The following is an 18818-nucleotide window of genomic DNA, read 5'->3' on the forward strand; positions in this document are numbered from 1 at the left end:
CCCAGTGTTTATTGTGTTAAGTGGGGGACATTGTTTTGTGTTCAACTATGACGTGCATTGAAGTAATAGTGAGTGACCGTGCTCTCTTCAGGACCCCACTGTCCCCATCTATCAAAGTTGAGGGTCACCAAAATAATAATATTGACACAGCAGACCAGTATTTGATCATACAAGTAGGTACAAAGTGTCTTTTCCATCTCTAAGTTGGAAGTGCTTTGTGGAAAGCAACTCAGTTCTCAAAAGACTATCGCTAGGTATTAGTATTAGGGACATTATTGATATCTGTCTTTATTCAAGTACCCCCCACACCTGACCTCAATCCTATCACCTCCATTTAAAAAGCATACCCTCAAGACCTTTGTGTCAGATATAATTGGCATGGGTCCGGCTCGATTTTTGTCTAGGTTTTTTTCTTTTTTCTTTTTGAAGATTTTATTTATTTATTTGAGAAAGAGGTGCGAGCAAGTGAGCAGAAGCAGAAGGAGCAGCAGAAGCAGAGAGAGAAGCAGGCTTCCCGCTGAGCAGGGAGCCCCATGCGGGGCTCGATCCCAGGGTCCTGGGATCATGACCTTACCCAAAAGCAGACACTTAACTGACTCAGCTACCCAGGCAACCCCCCCTTTTTCTTTTATAAATTGGAATTATAAAGGCTGGCAGGGAGCAATGAATAATAGCGTCACTACTTCAGACAACACTGCTCTGGTGTCCTTGGTAGCCAGAGCATATTTTCACTTCTGTGGCATTTTTCTCAACAGCATCCCAAAGGGTTGTTTTGTTTTCAATTAATACAATCACCCTTCACCTCAAAGTTGTGGTGGACATACAGTTGTCCTACTCAACACTTTTTAATCCTTTACTATCCCTGATTCATTCCCCCTAACACTGCGATGGCGACTCCTTCTACAAGGGGTTCTGAAGTTGATGCTTTCATTAATTCTGTTCTCTTTCTTTTTCTAAGGGTTGAGTCAGTCCAGGTCAATAGAGCAAAGATAACATGATCTTTGCAAATCTTTGCCTTCTTAGAGCTAGCAAAGTGATACTATTCAGTCCCTTTCCATGACCCATTTTCCCGCCCCTAGAACACAAATGAATGAACGGAAACATGAATGGATTATTCCATTCAATCAGAAAAAGCATCACCCAACCTGCAACCATACTGGAATGATTATGAAGAACTAACCTTGGCCTAGCTAACTCTTATCTCGGTTTTCTCTTTTCTCTTTTAAAACAGGAGCAAGGATGAACGATGTCTCCCAATAAACTAAAAAAATCATGATTATAGATGAGACTAGTAAAATGCTCTTTAGAATTATAAAAATTTAAGATTGAACAGGGTTCAGGGATCATCTAATAAAATTAATTAATTGATATTCATGGAGAGAGAACTTAAGGAGAGAAAATTTGTTAAGGGGGTTGAAGGAAGGAATATAATGTATATATAAAAACCTTTGGTCCTTAAAGCTCCTTGTTGCCTTAATGCATCGTCTTACTCGTTCTCACCTCTTCATCCACAGTCCTGGAAACTTCTTTTTTTTTTTCCTTAGAGAGAGAGTGGGCTGGATGTGGGAGTAGGGGGTAGGAACAGAGGGAAAGAATCTCCACAGACTCCACACTAAGTGCAGGGCTCGATCCCAAGACCCTGAGATCATGACCTGAGCTGAAGGTGAGAGTCGGACGCGTATCAACTGAACCACCCAGCGCTCCCCGTCCTCGGGAACTTTGTATGTGTTTGATCCGCAGGTGGGGGTAAGGGGTGACTCAGTTAGCTTAGGAGAGGCCCTTTCTTTTGTGTCTGATCAGATCACAGATCTCTTGATCTGGCAGTTCTCCATCCTTGTTCTGAAATCTTCTTATTTTACACCCTATTCTATCCCATCCCAAGATCCTCTGTTACGCTGAGGATATGCATGAATGTGTGTGTGTGTGTGTGTGTGTGTGTGTGTGTGTGTGTGTGTGTGTTGGTATGTGATGGGAATCAAAGGACCGACCCACTCACATGCGTCAGAATCCAAAATGCCCCAGTCTGGTAGCTCTTCTCATGGAGTCTGTTCTACTCACTGCCTCCATTTCCTGGACTTATCTCTCTGAGCAGATTTCCCACTTCTCTCTCCTTGTAATTTCCAGGAGCTCAGTGTAGGTTTGCAGCCTTCAAGGGCTACAAGAGGACACAAATAATGAGAGATAAGGAGCATGACATCTTGCTGGCTACCCTTTAAAACCTGAAATTGCTTGATGGGAGAGCAGGAAGTGACTTCCTTCCTTCCCATCATTAAAAGCAAAGGGAATAGAAAACGTGGAGGACACTGAAACTCAGTGTCATTGAAGTCTTTATTTGGAGTGGAAAGAACCACAAAGATCAGAATACTGCTTTATATACAAGGCTACACAGGACCAGAAACACTGTGGATGGCAGCTCTTCTGGAGAGTTCCATAAGAGTTGAGTAAAGTATGTCAACATTGTTAATTCTTTTACTTGCTTGAGGAAACCAAATCATGGCAAAGTACTATTCCCCACTTGCATTGGTTTGCTAGGGCTGCCATAATAAATACCAAAGTATTAGTGGCTTTAACAACAGAAATTTGTTTTTTCATTGTTCTAGAGATTAGAAATCCAAGATCAGGTTCCCAGTAGGTTTGCCGTCTCCTGAGGCCTCTCTCCTTGGCTTAGCACTGTGTACTAATCTCCTATTCTTATAAGGACCCAATCCTATGGGATTGGGGCCCACCCATTTTACCTTATTTATCTCTATAAAGGCCCTGTCTCCAAATGCATTCACATTCTGAATTACTGGTGGTGAGGGCTTTAATATATGGATTTCAGAGGGACACAATTCAGTTCATAACATTATTCATTAGAGGCAGAACTAAAACTGGAACCCAAAGTTTCTAACCCTAGAATATTAATTTGCCTTTGATTCACATGCTTTCCCAGGTCAAATAATCTCACAGAATTTTTGGAAGGCATCTCATGATGGTCTAGTTGTAACTCTCTCATTAGCCAAATAGGGACACTAGGTCCTCATAGACTTGCTGAGAATCATAGAACTCAAGGTGCCCCCCCCCCCACCCAGGATAACCAACTCTTCTCCCCTAATGAATGTGCTTTTTGGATTCCAATCTCCCAAGCTCCTAAAGTCAACATCAGAGTCACTTGCTAATGACCAGGCTCTCGGCTGCAAATCAATGGCCAAAGGAGGTAGCCTGGTATGGGCTGGCAAGGAGGCAATCACCGGGGAGCAAGAGAGCCCCGCCCCTTTCCCTTTGGAAGCAGTTAGAGGAATAAGCTGGCTTTAATGAGTCTTCCTGCCCCTTTCCCTTCATTCTCTCCTTTCTTAGGCTCCACCTTATGGCAGCTGTTACCAGTTTCAACAGTTTTCTTCTGGCAAATTGAAGGCTCCAGGTGACAAAGGGAGTTGGCCATATCTTTCTGGAGGATGAGATAGCCTGGATCCTAATTCTACCCCACCCCTGCTCCCAGACAGGGTGGTTAGGGCTGCCAGCACTCCCTGGGTGGGCCTCCACAAGTCTCCCCACCCCCTCAAGTGTGCAAACAGGTCCTGCTCCGAAACCCTAGCTGAAAGGGAGTCCAGATCAAGTCCACTTCCTTCTCAGCTCATCTGTTTTTCCAGGACCACCAAGATTTTATTTATTTGCATGATCCTCAGCGTGAATGCCCATTCTAGCTCTTAAAATTACATGAAGAGGAGGAAATAGGAGGCCATCCATGCGTGGGTGTGCACAACACACACACACACACACACACACACGCACGCACAACACTGAAGGGTTTGATATAGAACTAGCAGAGGACACCTCTGTCAGAGACAGAGGATCTCTTGATCCCTGGTTAAACCATTTATGTAAAAATAAAGTCCACCACCCAGGAGCCCTGACTTTCTCCCACCCTGCAAAGCAGAAAATGAATTACTGTACTCAGGTGAAATGTGCCTATCAGTTTTCACTTCGTAACAATGTGATGGCTTGGCTTTGTTTGTTTCGTTTTCCCTATTGTTCAGAAGAAGAGACAGAGTTAAGAAATTGTCCCGCTTCAATGCTTGTCAATTTCAGTGTGGACCCGGGGTATCAAGCTGGGAAGGAAAAGAAAGCAACACCTGCCTTCAGGAAGCTTACAGTCTAAGGAAGGGAGGCCAACCTTGGAGAGGTCTATGAATAAGGGTGTGATAATAGCTCTGAAACATAAAGAGGAGTTTAAAATCTGAAGCAGGTACTCAAGCGGTCTCTTTGGAAGTCCCCTTTCAAGAAAAGAAAGGAGACAGTAGGGGGGCGGGTGGGGATGTTGAAAAGAAAGCAATTTCAAATCTCCAGCTGTGCTGCAAAAAACCTCTCCTTAAAAAGCATGACACTGGTCTGGGATGTGTTGCCCTACAGAGGAGCACCTTCAGTTTCATTTGTGGTTGTTTGGAATAGTGTTTGTTCCCTTTGGGAAGGAAGACCACCAACCTCTGCACGGAATCCCAGGAACAAAACTATGGGGGCACAGGCCCTTGTACTTCAGGCCCCTCCCCTCCCCAAGCCTCTCTTGTTTTCCTAAGCAATGGTCAGGAATGTGCAGGGCGGGGGCAGCCTGGCCGTCAGCCCCGAGCCCGGGCAGCCCCAGCCTCGGTCCCAGGCTGGCCTTTCACCCCAGAGCTCTCCCGGCTGCTCTTATTAAGCAGCAAAATGTTTCAATATGTTGAGCTTTGGGGGAGGGACGGAGAGAAAAATCGGGATATTGTTGAGAAGGAAATAATGAATAACCCTGCCGCCAGTCTTCATACCCCCCACGTGGGGAGATCTGGGTGATAAGTGTGCTTTCTCCAGAAATGGAATCCTAGCAATTGCTTTTGGTCAGAAATTTCCAGAGCCAGCTGAGGGGTGGGGAGCAGGGAGGTGGAGAGGGAGCAGGTACCGAGTTAATTTTCTCGTATCCAGAACCAAAGCAGCCAGCAGGGTCTGGGTACCCAAGAAAGAACGAGGAGGGAACGGCTTGAGAAACTGAGGCTAATTCTCAGAGGGAACAGAAGCTATGGTTTCTTATGACACACTCTACCCTTACCTGTCACACAGCCCCCCCCTTGGCTTTGCCCTACACCCAACAATGCACACCCAAGTTCAGCTGCTCTGGTCCCTGCCAAGGGCTCTGGACAGAGGTCTGGTGCAAAGCTCTGGGTTACTGGAGGCTCAGGAGATGCAAAGTCATGGAAGGGTGTGGAAACCACCAGCCTGGGAGGGAGCACACAGGCAACGCATCGGCATGGCAAGGCCCAGCCGTTTTGTGGAGAATGGCCCTGGACTGGGCAACTAAAACAGCGAATGTGGACAAGAACTCAGAAATCTGAGTCCCATTCAAGACCTGGTCTAGAAATGAAGAAGCAAGCCAGATTCCAAAATTTAAAAAAACAAAAACAAAAACAAAAAAACCCCACAAACTCAAGGACCCAGAAACTACTCCTGAGCAAGGGTGTTGCTATATGTAATTTAAAATTGAAACTCCATAATAGGGTTGCTTCTGACATTTGCAAATCTCCTTGCTCATATAGACGATGCCTAGAAATCATGGGTCGGAAAAGGATGTGTTCTGGGGAGGTCCAAGTAAGGGGAAGAGTCACCTGTAAGTTAACTGAACTTAAGGGCTTGAAAAAACCAAGAGGACTTCCATCACATTGCTTAAGTCTGAGAAAAAAATTATTTGCACAGCAATCGTTTAAAGCTAATCACATAAAAGCAGGCCAGGGTCTCCGTGTCTCCCCTTGGCTTTATATCTGTAGTATGTGTGTGGTTCCCAGTATTCCTTGACATTTCCTAGCACTACCGTGAGGTTTCTGGAAAATCAGTGAGGGACAGATGGGTGGCTGTCTACTAGAACAATTCATCAGACAGCAGTTGAAATATTGATAAGAAAACGGAAATCAAGTTAAAAGACGGGAAAAGAGAGAGGAAGGGGGAGTGGGACGAAGAGAGACATCAGGGAAGAGAGCTGCAGGGCACACAGACCAAGTGGTTTCTGTGCACCCCCACCCCCACCCCCCAGCTAGGACTGAGGCTGGCTGTGTGAAGGCGCTGCAGAGAAAGGCACATTTGACTCCGGGCAGCCAGCAGGTTTAATAGGGCACCGAGGATCCGGGGCTCTAGGCGCAGAGAACTGGCACCCAGAACTCGAACATCCTGGAGTTGCTGGAGTTCTGCTCCTGCTGGCCAAACAGGAAAGGGTATCTAAGGTGAGCGTTCCTGTGTGTGAGATCCTTGGGGGAATGCAGGAGGTTAGCGGCGCCCCTTTCTCCACCAGGAATGGGAGGCTTTCTGGGACTCTCTCTTTCTCTCCGGCACTTTCTTTTCTCTCTTTCCCTGCTCCCGCCTCACTTTTTCCCCTGCAAATTCCATTCCAACTTTCAGAGAAAATGGGGGACACTCTCCACAAGGACCCCGGGATAGAGGCAGGGAATGGGAATCTAGGAGCCCAAAGGAACATACCTGGTCCCTGAACTCACGTATGTGTGTTGTGGCTTCAGAAGCCGAAAAGCTGGAATTTGTTAGTGAGGAGAAAAGTGCTTTATCAGAAACACATTGGCTGCCGGAGAAGCTGCACGCTGCCACGTTAAAGATGGCTTAAGAGAAGGAAGGGAAGAGGGGAGAGAGACAGCCCCCGGACTTGGCAAGACAGGGAGAGACTCACACAGAGGCACCTGGCATTCTAGGGTGGTTTCTGACCCGGCCAGCCCAATTACTCAGACTTCAGACACCAGCTCCTCTGCCACTAGAAATAAGGCTGCGTTATTCATTGTCTTTGTCTCTGCTGTAAAAACTGTTTTCTTTAAGAAGCAGGGCTGGGAGAAAGGATCTCCCCAGACCTCAAGAAGCTTCTGCCAGTCTTCCTTCCCAAGTGGTCCAGCAGCAGGGAAGAGGGGGGCACCTGAACTCTGGCAGAGTCCTGGGGTTTTAGGGGAGCCAGGCAGGAGATCTGTGCCTGGAGGGCCTGAACTTGGCAGCTCTGTAAATATCTGGTCCCTGGGTGGTTGGGCTGCATTCGAGGGGAAACCTACCTTTATCCAGGCAGCATTCTGTCTTCTGGCTCAGATGGTCCCCCGTCCCCTGGTGTCTGCAGGTGTGAACCTACCCAGGCCCTGGTGGGGAGATGGGTGTCTCAGATTGTGGGTAGGGGAGGGTTACACGGCTGTGGGAAAGAGACCCAATGGCGTCAGCTGGCTCTCAACCTCCAGGTCTGGAGGCAGAGGGGCAGGGAGGGTGCCCAGTGCCTAACAGTTCCAATCCTCCCTTGCTGGCCCAGGCGGATCCCAGGCAGATCCGAGCATCCCAACTCTCCTCCTTCATCACCTAACCCCACCCCCACCCTCTACCCTCTCACCCGTGTTGTACTGTTGGGTGACTGAGGTTTCTCCTACCCAGGCTGGTTCTTGGGCCTTCCCCACCCTTCCTTACCAAGCCAGGATGTTTCAGACGGTCCCCGACACATCGTCTTACGTCAAGGTAAGACATGACAGCGTCTTTAAACAGGTAATAACCCCTGCCCCTCTGCCACCCAGGCCTGTGGTCCCTCCATCCCCTTTCTTGGGTCAGAGGGTGGATCTGGAGACTGGGGAATCCTTGGTTGAGGAGACAGGCCCTCGGGCAGGTACTGTTTGGGAGACTGGAAGTGGGTGAGCCTGGTGAAGTTTGGGCAGGGAAGCCGAGACGCCAGTCCCTGAACTGAGAGCCAGTGTCCGATCCCAGTGGGTCTTGCGTTCCTGCCGCGGGCGCACAGCAAGTTTCAAGTTAAGAGTCTGCCTGTACTTGGGAGTGTGCATGTGAGTCTCTGGGCATGTGTGCGAGGGTATGTGAAGGCGACGCGCTTCTCCACTGGTTAGGCACCCCGTCTGTCCTCAAGCACACCTTTCCTTGGCCGCACCCGCTCCACCAAAGCGCAGCATTTGACAGCATATAGAACGTTTTTTGCACTCATAACAGTTCCCAAGAATGTAAACAAATCGAGGGAAGGACATCTGCGTTACACGTTTAAATGAAAATCCGCCAGTGGGGCGGGGCCGAGGGTCCGAAGTAGGGATTCAGGCGCGACCTCCCTCCTTCCCGGTAACAGCCGGGAGCTGGGGCTGGCTGAGCCTTCCCTAGATCCGAGGAGGAAGAGCTCGCCGGGGTTCGGCAAACACACCCCTCAGGTCCCCGCCCCGCCCCCTTCTCCGTGAAACCCCGCCCCCTCCGGCCCCCACCCCCACCTGCGTGCCAGCGCAGAACTCCCTGCTGCGTCGGCGAATACCACCGACCTGTGGGACAGCCGGCACTTGACCACCTCGTTGGGGTGCGGCTCTCGGGAGGCGCAACTTTTGCATTCGGCCCTCCTCCCATTCCTCTACAGGGAAATTTGTTGAGACTGGATAGTATCACCCCCGCCCATTCCCGCCTCCTCCCGAGGTCTAAAGAAGTTTTACAGTCGCTTTGGGGGGCCAGGTCCTGGAGCCTTGGCGCGGGTAAGAGTTGTTTAATCTGGAATGAATGAAAAATAAGTGAATCGATGTGTCTACAATCCATATAATGGATCGCTGGACGGAGGGCTCTCGGGAGGTGGCGGGGCGTACACAGGGAGACTAAAGCGCACGGAGCCGCTCGCCGCAGGAGCTCTTTTCAAGGGGGAAAAATGGATTTTTCAGCAGCCACAAAGTTTGTATTGTTGCACAAAGGGGTGCATTGATGGCGGCGCAAGGTCTGCGTAGCAGGGACAATCTTGGGTCTGTTCCTCCCGCTCCCTACATCGACCATTTGCCAGAGGGGCACAAACAGTCCCCCCCTGCCAAAACCCTGCCATTCTGTGTCAGGAACCTTCGAGGTTGTTGACAAACACGGCATGCCCCGGCGCCCAGGCTGGGAGCCTGGAGCCTAGCCGGGCTGCAGAAGCCAAGGGTGCCCACTCCACCGGGCAGCGATCTGGGTTCTGAGAACTCACAGAGTCCTCAGGGAGATTCCACAGGAGAGCGCTGAGGGAGGGTATGGAGCTGGAAGGAGAGAGGAAAAGGGAGAGAGGGAAGGGGGGTGACTCTTCAAGACAAAGACGTTGCCGTAGGTGAATAATGGTAGTAACATCATGGTAGCCCTTGCCTTTGCTAGGCCCTGTTCTAAACATTGTATTTGTACTAACTCATTTAATATTAATAGTAATCCTAGGAGGTAATCCATTTTGCAGATGAGAAACTGAGGTATTGAGAGGTTAAGATAACAGAGCTTGTAAGAGGTGGGGCCAACATACAAATAAGGGCAAAATTGTGCTGTCAGGTAAGTTCCAGACACTCATTTCAAGTTTAGGAAAGCCTTTTGAGGGTTACGTCCTATCACAACACCCATGTACAGATGGAAGACACTGAGGCACAGAGAGGTTAAGGAACTTGTTCAAGGCCACAGAGCTGGTACATGCAGAGCCAGAATTCAAACCCTAGGTCCCACAGTGTGACCTTCCACCTGGATGTTCCACTTGTAGATATGGGAAGTCATCCTGCAGGGTGCAAATCCCTTGTCAGTCCCAGCGCGGGGAGCACAACCCCGAAAGCCCCTCATCAACCCCGCGGAGACTGGCTGGGTCCTCCACTTTCTCCTCTTTGCGAGTCTTCCGGACTCCTTGCTCCCGCTCCCTCACAACCTAGTCTGCAGGTTCAGCCCAAGCTGCATTCTGGAGGAGACACCCCGCCCCCCCAAACCAGACCGAAGGAGGCTTCTAGCCCCAGAATATTCACAGCGACCGACACGCCCCAGGGGCAGCATCTGGCCAGCAGGTCCAGCAGCAGCGTTTCAAGGACACAGGTCTGTACTTAGAATAAATGCCATTTGGGGCGGCTGGGAGGCAGGGCGGACAGAGATCGGAGAGGTTGAAATGCTCCCGTGCCCCCCCCCCTGCCCCAGGCCCCGGTCTAGGCATCGCCGCTGGGTGAGAGTCCCGGCACCTGGCTGGTCTCCACCTCTTGTCAGCCTGTGCTCTCTGGTCGGCCTGGGACTCCCTCGGGATTTCCTCGTCGACGCCGAGTGGTCTGGGGACCCGGCCCGCAGCGCCTCGGGCTCTGGGCGCAGAGACCCTCCCCCAGCCGAGCCCGCCGACCCCCGGCCCTCCCGCCGCCGCGGCCTCCCACGTAGCGTTTTGAACCCGCTTGGCGCTAAAGCAAGAACGAGCGTGGGGAGCGGGCAGGGCGAGCAGAGGCTCTAAATCTTCCTTCAATCTGAGAGTGGATGAAGTCTGAGAAACAAATTCAAAGCAGGCGCGCCTGCAGAGCCTTCCTGCAGAAATATTCCCCGGCATTCAAGCGCATCCAGGGGCGGCTCGAGCTGCCTTGTTTGGCTAAGGTCAGACGAGACTCGAGTTCTCCAATAAAAATAAATCTCAAATTAATTATGGCCTGGAGCGAGGGGCCAGACACTTGAAGCTGCAGTTGTGCAGTCTGGAGTTTTGGCGCTCGCTCGCCGGTCCCTCCCCCGCGCCCCCGCCTCCCCGCCCTCCCCGCCCTTGCCAGCTCGAATACCAGCCGAGGCGGCGCTGGACCCGAGGGGCGGGGGAGGACGGAGGACGGAGGGACGGAGGGGGGAGGATCCGCCGGAGACATTCTGCCAGGCCTGGCATCTTTCGGGGTTTCAAGTGACGGGGCAGTCCCCGGATCCGGAGGCACCCCGGGGACCCGGCACCGATTGTCGCGTCCTGCCGCCTCCAACCTGGGCTGGGACCTAAGAAGCCCAGGAAGTCGCGTCTGGAAAGTCTTGACCGGGTCAAAAGGGCTGACATTGAGCGAGCCAAGACACGTTTCACCCAGCCGCTTCCCTCCCGGGGGGAAGCAGGACTTCCGCATCTTTGAAAATACTGTCAAGTGCGTATGGTGAGAGGCAAGTCCTTCGACCAGAGTTCCAGCGAAAATGTTCAAAATCCAAATGTTTTCCTAAATATTCACCCTCCATGTGCATGCTTTCTGTACGTGACCCTAGGCTTAGAACGGTGCCATGAGTTGTTTTGTGGGTCCCCCAGTTGGTAGCTTTTGTTTTCCATGCTGGGCCACTTCCTTGGCTGCCAGCGCTCCCCGACTTGAAAGCTGGTGGGCGCTGAGGGTAGCCGGCACTGGCTCCTAGGCACCAGCCCTGCCCAGTCTGGAAAAGGCAGGCAGGGCAGTCTCTGGTGAGCCAGGAAAGAGGGTGTGTGCAAGTGTGTGGGCTGGGGTAACCAGCTCCTCACTAAGCTTGGAGAAGGGAGAGGGAGAGAGGGGAAAAAGAAAGGGGAGGGCGAGTGAGGAGATGGGGAGGGGTTCCCCAACTCAAAGACACTTTTCATTTGTAGCGGCCTTACCACAGGCTCTCTATCAATTTGTCTCAATGCAAACATTCAAAATATTCTCTTTGGCTGCTCGTGAAAACAATGTGAGCTGCCAGGATCAAACCATCTTTCCAGATGTCTGGTGTTAACCACATGAAACAGGGCAGACTTGTTTACTGTTGTGTTTGGTTAGGGCTTTTTCCCCCTTTGGGATTTAAAATAGAAGCAGCAGCAGGAGTTGAGCCTCAAACCCAGAGTTATATAAGTGGGGCAAACTTGCCTACCAGCATGTCAATATGGGGTAGAGGGAGCCTCAAATCCCTCAGAGAGCTGTTGTTCCCAGCTGGGGGGCTTCTTTTTGCTGGTTGGAGGACATCGTGAATGGACAGGAGCTCCTCATGGAGGAGCTGGTAAATAGCAAAAGGCATAGCATCAGTGCCAGTCCATGAGTCACAAAGGGGTGACAGTTATGCCAATGTCAGCCTCTCCCCCCTCCATCTTCCAAATTATGAAATTGCCATAGCTTTGGTTCTCCCGGGAGAAACAAAGTGCTATTGAGTTCCACAGCTAAAACAGGAGGGCGGGGGCACCTGGGTGGCTCAGTGGGTTAAGCCTCTGCCTTTAGCTCAGGTCATAATCTCAGAGTCCTGGGATCAAGTCCCTTTTTGGGCTCTCTGCTCAGCAGGGAGCCTGCTTCCTCCTCCCCCTCTGTCTGCCTCTCTGCCTATTTGTGATCTCTCTCTCTCTCTGTGTCAAATAAATAAAATATTTAAAAACGATAAAATAAAACAGGAGGGCAAGTCCTCGTTTTAATGTAGTTTCATATTGACCAACTTCCTGATGTGAAAAGGCAGTTCCTGCTAAAAGGAGTTGGGGGTACTAGGGGGGTGTGGGGGTGACTGTCCTGATCAGTGCAGTGTAGATAAGAATATATGCTCTTGGACACCCTTCATAGGAGGTGGGAAGAGAAACCTAGCCAACATTTTTGCCATGGAGGTGACTTCTCCAGCACTAGGAGGAGTCTGGAAGGAAGGGGGAGCGGCTGGCTGGTGTGGGGTGGCCATTAACAAACTCAGTGTTTGCCCAGGACCAGGAAGGGGGCCTCCGGGTGGTAGAGTTGGAATCTCTTCTGCCTGAGAAAGGGGCAACGAAGCTGGGGGTGCCGGGTTTCTGGCCAGGTCTGGGTGGAAAGCGGTCTCCCCGCACCCGCCTGAAAGCCCTGTTGTCGTTTGAAGGTCGACAGAGTCTGGGCTGAAAAGGAAACAATTTGGGGTTTGAAAGGATGTAATTCATTCTTCCTTTCCCTTTAACCTCTTTCCTCTCTGGAAAGCATGTGGAAAAGCTGAAGGGAAGAGTGAGAGCGCAGGCTGCCGGCTGAGGAGACGAAAGGGTTAAGTCTGATTTCTTTTAATTGAACTCCAGAACTGGTGGCCCCAGGCAAAGGGGGGGAACTGACCCCGCTAGCGGTAACCAGATGTGGCGGTCTCTGGGGAGCCCCGGAGCAGACCCCTGGATTGAGAAGCAGACAGGAGGTGGGGTGGGGGGGTCGGCCCGGCCCCCAACCCACCCCCACCCCTCCCCCACCCCACTCCCCCATAAGCACACCGAGTCTCAATTGCTGGCAGGCTGCACCCGCCACTCCAGGTCTGGTCACGTTCAGACCCGCGTCTGTATTCGAACCCAAAATTGGAGCTGAATTGATGAGACTAATTTCGAGAGGGGGTGGGGGGAGGGAGGGAGGAAGGCAAGCTAGCTTTCTGGCTCACTTGGTCCAGAAGAAATAAAGAATTAATAAGTCACCTTTTTCGCCGCTGTGGACACCCTTTTGAATTTTTTTTCTTTCCAATTGACTCGGATCTCCTCTGGATTTTTTTTTTTTTTTCCTCCTTCCCCGGGTGGACTCTTAAATAAAAGTGAAAAAGTCCAAAGCGTGGTCTGGAGAGCGTGGACAAGGTAACCTGTTTTGGAGGTTGGGGAGAAGGGAGTCCGAGAGCGCTCGGAGGCTGGGGAGGGGGGTCCCCTCGCTGCGTCTGGACTCCTGAGGCTGCCCCAGCTGGAGCGTTCGGCGGCAATGCAGGGGGGCCGGGGAGGTCTCCGGGTGGCGGGGACCGACAAGGCGGGCCAAGGGCCGGCTGGCCTCCCGGCTGGGTGCGCATGATGGTCCTGAGCACTGACTCCCGGGGGCTCACCCGAGGGGGAAGTCTGAGTCTGTGCGGCGATCTTGCTTGCTGCGCTCTGGAGACCTGCTGACCAGCGTAGAAGGAATGTCCGCGGTAGTGTAGGTTTCTCCGGGGCTCGGAGTAGCACTGCATAGGCGGCTCTGGCCGAGCGCCGGGACTTGGGCCATCGGGTCCAGGTAAAGTGCGAGGGGTTTGACCCTAGAAGGCGCGGGTAGGTGGCCTTGGGTGCCGCCGCTCCCGCCTTCGGCGGGCGCCGGGAGCTCTCCGGGAGCGAAGGGCCGAGGCGCGCTGCCCCGAGGGCGCCCTTCTGCTAACAATGCGCTGGGAGCCTAGTCCGCGCCCCCGACGGTCCTTCCGAAACCGCCCGGAGTCCGCGTCGACCGGTGAACCGCTCTGAGTCTGCCGCGTCTCGGCGGCCGAGGGCCCGAGTGGAAAAATTCCCATTGGATGCACTTTTTTAAATGGTTGGTTTGCTTCGGTCTGCGTCCGGATCTCCCCGGGCAGTAGGCTCCAGGTTATCCCCAGCCCGAGTAAACTGCCCCCCCCAACCCCCAATAAGTTTGACTCCGGCTGGAAAAAGCATTAATGAACGTATCTGTGGGAAGAAACGGAAAGTGAATGAGTCAGGAGGGCCACCTTCGGCCAACGGCCCGGGAAAAGGAAGGAGGCCAAAGACGTTTGGTTTTGGACTTTGGGGGAAGGTGTTGGGGGTGGGGGTGCAGACTGCGGGAATCAGGGCGCGGGCGCCGGGCGTGGACCCCGGCATTGTTCCCGGCTCGCTCTTATCTCCCAGGAGCAAGTATCCTGTGTGCGCTGTGCATGAATGTATCTGGGCATCTCCGGGTATATTTATATAGTGTGTGTGATGCGAAAAGCAGGACCAGCAGAGGGGAGGAAGAGGGGGTGTGGGGGGAGGGAAGGCAAGGGAGAGCAGAGGGGAGAGGAGAAGAGAGCGCGAGACACACACACACAGAGAGAGAGAGAGAGAGAGAGATAGGACTTCCTCCTCGATTCGCAAAGTGAAGTCACTTCCCAAAATTAGCTGAAAAAAAGTTTCATCCGGTTAACTGTCTCTTTTTCGCTCCGCTACAACAACAAACGTGCACAGGGGAGCGAGGGCAGGGCGCTCGTGGGGGGCACGCAGGGAGGGCCCAGGGCGCCAGGGAGGCCGCGCCGGGCTAATCCGAAGGGGCTGCGAGGTCAGGCTGCAACCGGGTCAATGTGTGGAATATTGGGGGGCTCGGCTGCAGACTTGGCCAAATGGACGGGACTATTAAGGTAAGCGATGGGGCAGTGGGCGCGGGAGCGGCGGGTCCAGCCGGGGCCGCTAGGCAGAGGGCAGGCTTGGCGCAGGGCGCCGGGGTCCCGGAAGACGTGGCTACTCTCCCTTCCTTCCGTGCCCCGGCTTCGCGCCTTCTCCTCCCGCGCTCGGGTGGCAAGTTTCACTCGCGGGGGCGACCCTCCGGGCTCACCACAGACAGCGATCTCCCCCAGCACCCCTTGTCCCAGAGTCGCGTCCGGCTGCCCCCTACGCGCTGCGGGCCGGGCTGCGGGCGGGGTGGGTCCGCATGAAACCTAAGGACCTCGGGCGCGGATCCAAGCCTGGGGCTGGAGACCTTCGGGTCCACCACTCCCACCCGGCAAGCTGGGCGCCTTGGCCCCGGCGCTGGGCACTCGCCTGGCGGGCCGGCTTCCTCTTCCCCGAGGCCGAAGGCGACGGGGGCGGGAGCTGCAGCCGCCACCAGCTGGGGTCCCCCCGCCTGGAGGGCTTTGGGGCGGGCAAGTGGATGGGTTGCAAGCGGATCGGGGTGCAAGTGAGTGTGCCTGGGGGTCTGTGCGAGCGGACTTCTCCAGATGGAAGTCCCTGTTTACATGTCAGCGCGAGCTGGTTTCCCTTCCTCTTGGTGCTTGTGTTGCGGAGCTTTCTGGCCCTCGAGGGCTGCCGGCTCCCCGAGACTGCCGGGCCGGCCTCTGCGCTCCGCCGGCAGGGGATCCCTCTGCAGCCTGGGTCGGCGCCGCTGCCCCGCGCCTTGCATGCGGCTCTGGCTCTCCTCTCCCAGCCGTGCGCTGGCTTCAGGGCAAGGGCTCCACCGTCTTCCCAAAGAGGGTCCCGCGCCCTGCAGAGCCGCTTCTCCTGCGGTGGCCGTCTCTGAGCCAACAGCCCCTGCGACCGCGCTGGCAAATCCACCCCCCTCCCCATCCTCACCCCACACCTCGAGCCTGCCTCTAAGTTGCAAAATGCAGCCCAGAGGGATGGATGAGGGTCTGGGGTTTGTGTCAGACTTCAGGAGTGTTGATTGCCTGCCCCTCCTGGAAGGGGGAAGTGGTCCGGGGAGCTGAGAGGAGGGACACCCCCTAAAGTGACTGACCTTAGAGGACCCAGAGGAATGAATGGGACCAGGAGTAGGCTTCCAGGCTGTCCCGCAACCCCAAGCAGGAGTCAGTCTGGAAAAACTATTAGGCTGGTGAGGTGGGGACTGGCAGAGCCTGCCATTCCCCAGAACCCAAAGGAATCAACTCCTTGCTCAGGACTGAGTTTAGAGGAGAGGGAAGATGAAGATGTTGTGCTTGGAGAATTTAAGAGATTTTTATCATTTGGGTGGAGTAGTGGTTTTTATTTTCTAAGTTTTTGTTTTTTTTTTTTTTTTCTGAAAGTTTGAAACACGCTGACTTAGGTAAAAGGCACCAAGAGAAGGAACTTGAAAATCTGGAGATGAGATAACTGATTGTACCGAGTTCAGGGGGAAGCCTGCGTGAGTCTGGGTTCATCCAGTTTAAAGTGTGCGGGGGTGAGGAGTGTTCCTACGGCGAGTGTGGAGGTGGCCACTGGTCACTTACACCTGTTTGTTTTCATGTTGGTGTGCGCCTGCAAATGTCTGGGTGTCTCTGGTTTGGTAAAAGGATGCTCCACTCTAGAAGACTCTCTCACATTAGGACACTTACCACTTACCCAGAAGCTCTGCCTCTGATCTGGAAGGGTGGCAAGATGGCTCCAGGGTCTTGATGTGGACACCCTAAGGAGAAGTGAAGCAATATCTCCATGATGCTTAGACCTCTATGGCCCTGAGCAAATGGAGGAAGCTGTGGTCTGTGTACCCAGGATGTGCTAACCTCTTTAGAGACACACACAAGGATTGGCATGGCAGGCAGGGAAACCAGGCTGAGATGAGGGCCCTGGTCCTTCATGCTAAGGATGGAGGGGAAGGTCTTCTTTTTCCTGTGGGCAGTGGGAGCCTGTGAGTCCCTCCAGCCCCTCCAGCCCCTCCTCGGGAGCACCCTTGTCCCTCTTCCAGGTGACCTGGTTCTGCAGACACACCCACAGAGCAGTGGCTTCTCAAGTCCTGGGGCGGGACTTCAGTCCCCAGAATGCTCAAGGATGGCGCTGTTAATGTATGCTTCGGTATTTAAATTGTGCGAAAGCCACGGTTTCCGATTCCTCTGTGACCTTTGGATCTTGAGGTTCCTAGACCCCATTCCTACGGGGGTTCAAACACTGTGTTTGGAGGAGACAGTGGACAAGGGGAGGCTAGTGGATTTCTAGCCTCTCACACGAGAATGTATGATCCACTGAACCTGTTTGAACTTCAAAATCTTTGTATAAATGAAACAGGGGAAGTAAAGTCCCTATACAGTATATCTTTCCAATATTCGGTTCCTAAACTACCATGTTTATACGTTCTTATAAGGACATAGGCCTGCATGTCCATGAAATTCTGTCCTGTACAGATGGAGGTCTGTAGACAGAAATCTAGAATGTGTGTTCCCAGTTTGAGTGACCTTGACAAATCATCTTTGAGTAATTCTGGAATATGATTTTTATGCACCTGCATATTTCTTCCTCAAATATAAGGCATGTCAATATTTCAAAATACCTATGAGTCTCCACACTAAGGAGATACTTAGGCCAGGGAAGTCTGATTGCTTTAAGGAAGTTTTTTATTTTGTGCATAATTTGCAGAACTCCATGTGATTTCAAAATCTTAATTTTGCCGCCCTTGTTGTAAGTCCTTCTGTGTCGTGCTCCTGCCTCCTTCCCAAGAATGTCTCCTGGGAAGGCTTTAAAGAGTCATGTTGGGAAGACCAAAATTTGCAGGAGCCATTCTGCTCTACTTTGGCCACAGACAAGTTAACCTGCGATATTAAACAACACTTATCTCACCCCTGCCCCCACAGTGATATTATCAGTGTTGAAAATCACGTGATACTGGTTGCTGCTCAGAAGATGACCCGGTTTCAAAACCTGCATCTTTGTTCTAGGCAGTCTTCCACTGAATCTAGTTCCTCCATCTATGAAAGCTTGATTCAATGCACATGGTACCATTAAAGATGGAGAGACAATCAGAGAAGATGCAGACTTGGTGAATGAAACAGGGAAATGTGGGGCGGACTTGAAGTCAGGAAATCTGAGTTCATTCTCAGCTGCTACTCAGCTGCTGTGTGCCCTACAGCAAGGCCCTTCAGGTCTTTGAATGTCAGTTTTCTCATCTGTAAAGTGGGGCCAAAGCACTCCCTTGCCAGAAACCACAGTGAGGATTAAATAAAGTCTGGTACCTTAGTGGAATGCCCGTTTGCTGAATTTCTCCTTGGGGTTAAGGACTTTCAGGGATCGATTGGTCAGAGCACTGGATCACAAGTCTGGGTGTCCCATAATACATATTTTATTAATTCAACCAATACTGATTATGTGTCTATTATGTTCCAAGTCTCTGCTTTCTGTGTTGAGAATAAAAGAGGTTATCAAAACCCTGCTAGAATGTACATCTCATAGTAGGGGCAGACATCTAAATAAATAATTTTGTGTCTAGGGTTGATCCACTTTCTGAAGAACAAAGAGGCAGGTTAGGGGGTAGAAGGTGATGTAGCCATATCAGTCAGGATACCAGGGGAGGATGCTTCAGATAAAGTCATAATGGAGCAGAGAAACTGTCAGTCTACATCGTTTGCCTTGGGAAATGGCAGCACCATACAATCCCTTAAGTGATGGGAGAACAAAATGGGAAACATAGGGGGAGGTCCCCACTGGCTTCTGTAAGCCGGCAGAGAGTGTGTGTGTGGCCGATGGGGGCCAGGAGGGTAGGTTAAGGCTGACAAGACAATGCTTTCCAGTCTGGAAACTTCGGGATGGTATCTGAGTAGAAAGCAACAGAGTGAGGAACCCTGGGAACAAAGACTCTACGTCTGTCCTCAAAAATAGGTGCTACCTTGACTTTGAAGAGTGAATTGTACAACCCCCCTCCCCCTCACCACTACCTTTTAACCTTCCTGGAGTCATGAGAATGCCAGGCAGAACAGCACGATGTCAATTTCTCTGTCCCTGTGACCACATTGAATTGCTTCCTTCAGGTATTTAA

General features: G+C 52.2%; 1 protein-coding gene and 2 long non-coding RNA genes across 5 annotated transcripts in view; 1 reads left to right on the forward strand and 2 right to left on the reverse strand.

The window, feature by feature from the left end:
• LOC131838518 (uncharacterized) overlaps nucleotides 1–7369 on the reverse strand; it is a 44625-nt gene extending 37256 nt beyond the window's left edge. The window contains exon 1 of the long non-coding RNA XR_009356632.1: nucleotides 7041–7369. This is a non-coding gene — a long non-coding RNA (uncharacterized LOC131838518). The remainder of the gene's footprint in view (nucleotides 1–7040) is intronic.
• Nucleotides 6017–18818, forward strand: part of FLI1 (Fli-1 proto-oncogene, ETS transcription factor) — a 122651-nt gene continuing 109849 nt past the window's right edge. Inside the window, exons 1-2 of one of the 3 annotated variants that reach the window (XM_059184723.1) lie at nucleotides 6017–6218; nucleotides 7405–7512. In XM_059184723.1, the coding sequence (XP_059040706.1) occupies nucleotides 7447–7512 (66 nt within the window). In that variant the 5' untranslated portion in view covers nucleotides 6017–6218; nucleotides 7405–7446. Of the gene's footprint in view, nucleotides 6219–7404; nucleotides 7513–14457; nucleotides 14746–18818 lie in introns of those variants that run through there. The other 2 variants (XM_059184731.1, XM_059184746.1) reach the window with 2 other exon arrangements.
• On the reverse strand, nucleotides 12679–14335 carry LOC131838515 (uncharacterized). Its single transcript, XR_009356629.1, has 2 exons — nucleotides 13477–14335; nucleotides 12679–13245 (listed from the first exon to the last, which is right to left on the reverse strand). It is a non-coding gene; the product is annotated as an uncharacterized LOC131838515 (long non-coding RNA).

Source organism: Mustela lutreola, chromosome 1 (assembly GCF_030435805.1).
Source record: "Mustela lutreola isolate mMusLut2 chromosome 1, mMusLut2.pri, whole genome shotgun sequence".
Taxonomy (NCBI): domain Eukaryota; kingdom Metazoa; phylum Chordata; class Mammalia; order Carnivora; family Mustelidae; genus Mustela; species Mustela lutreola.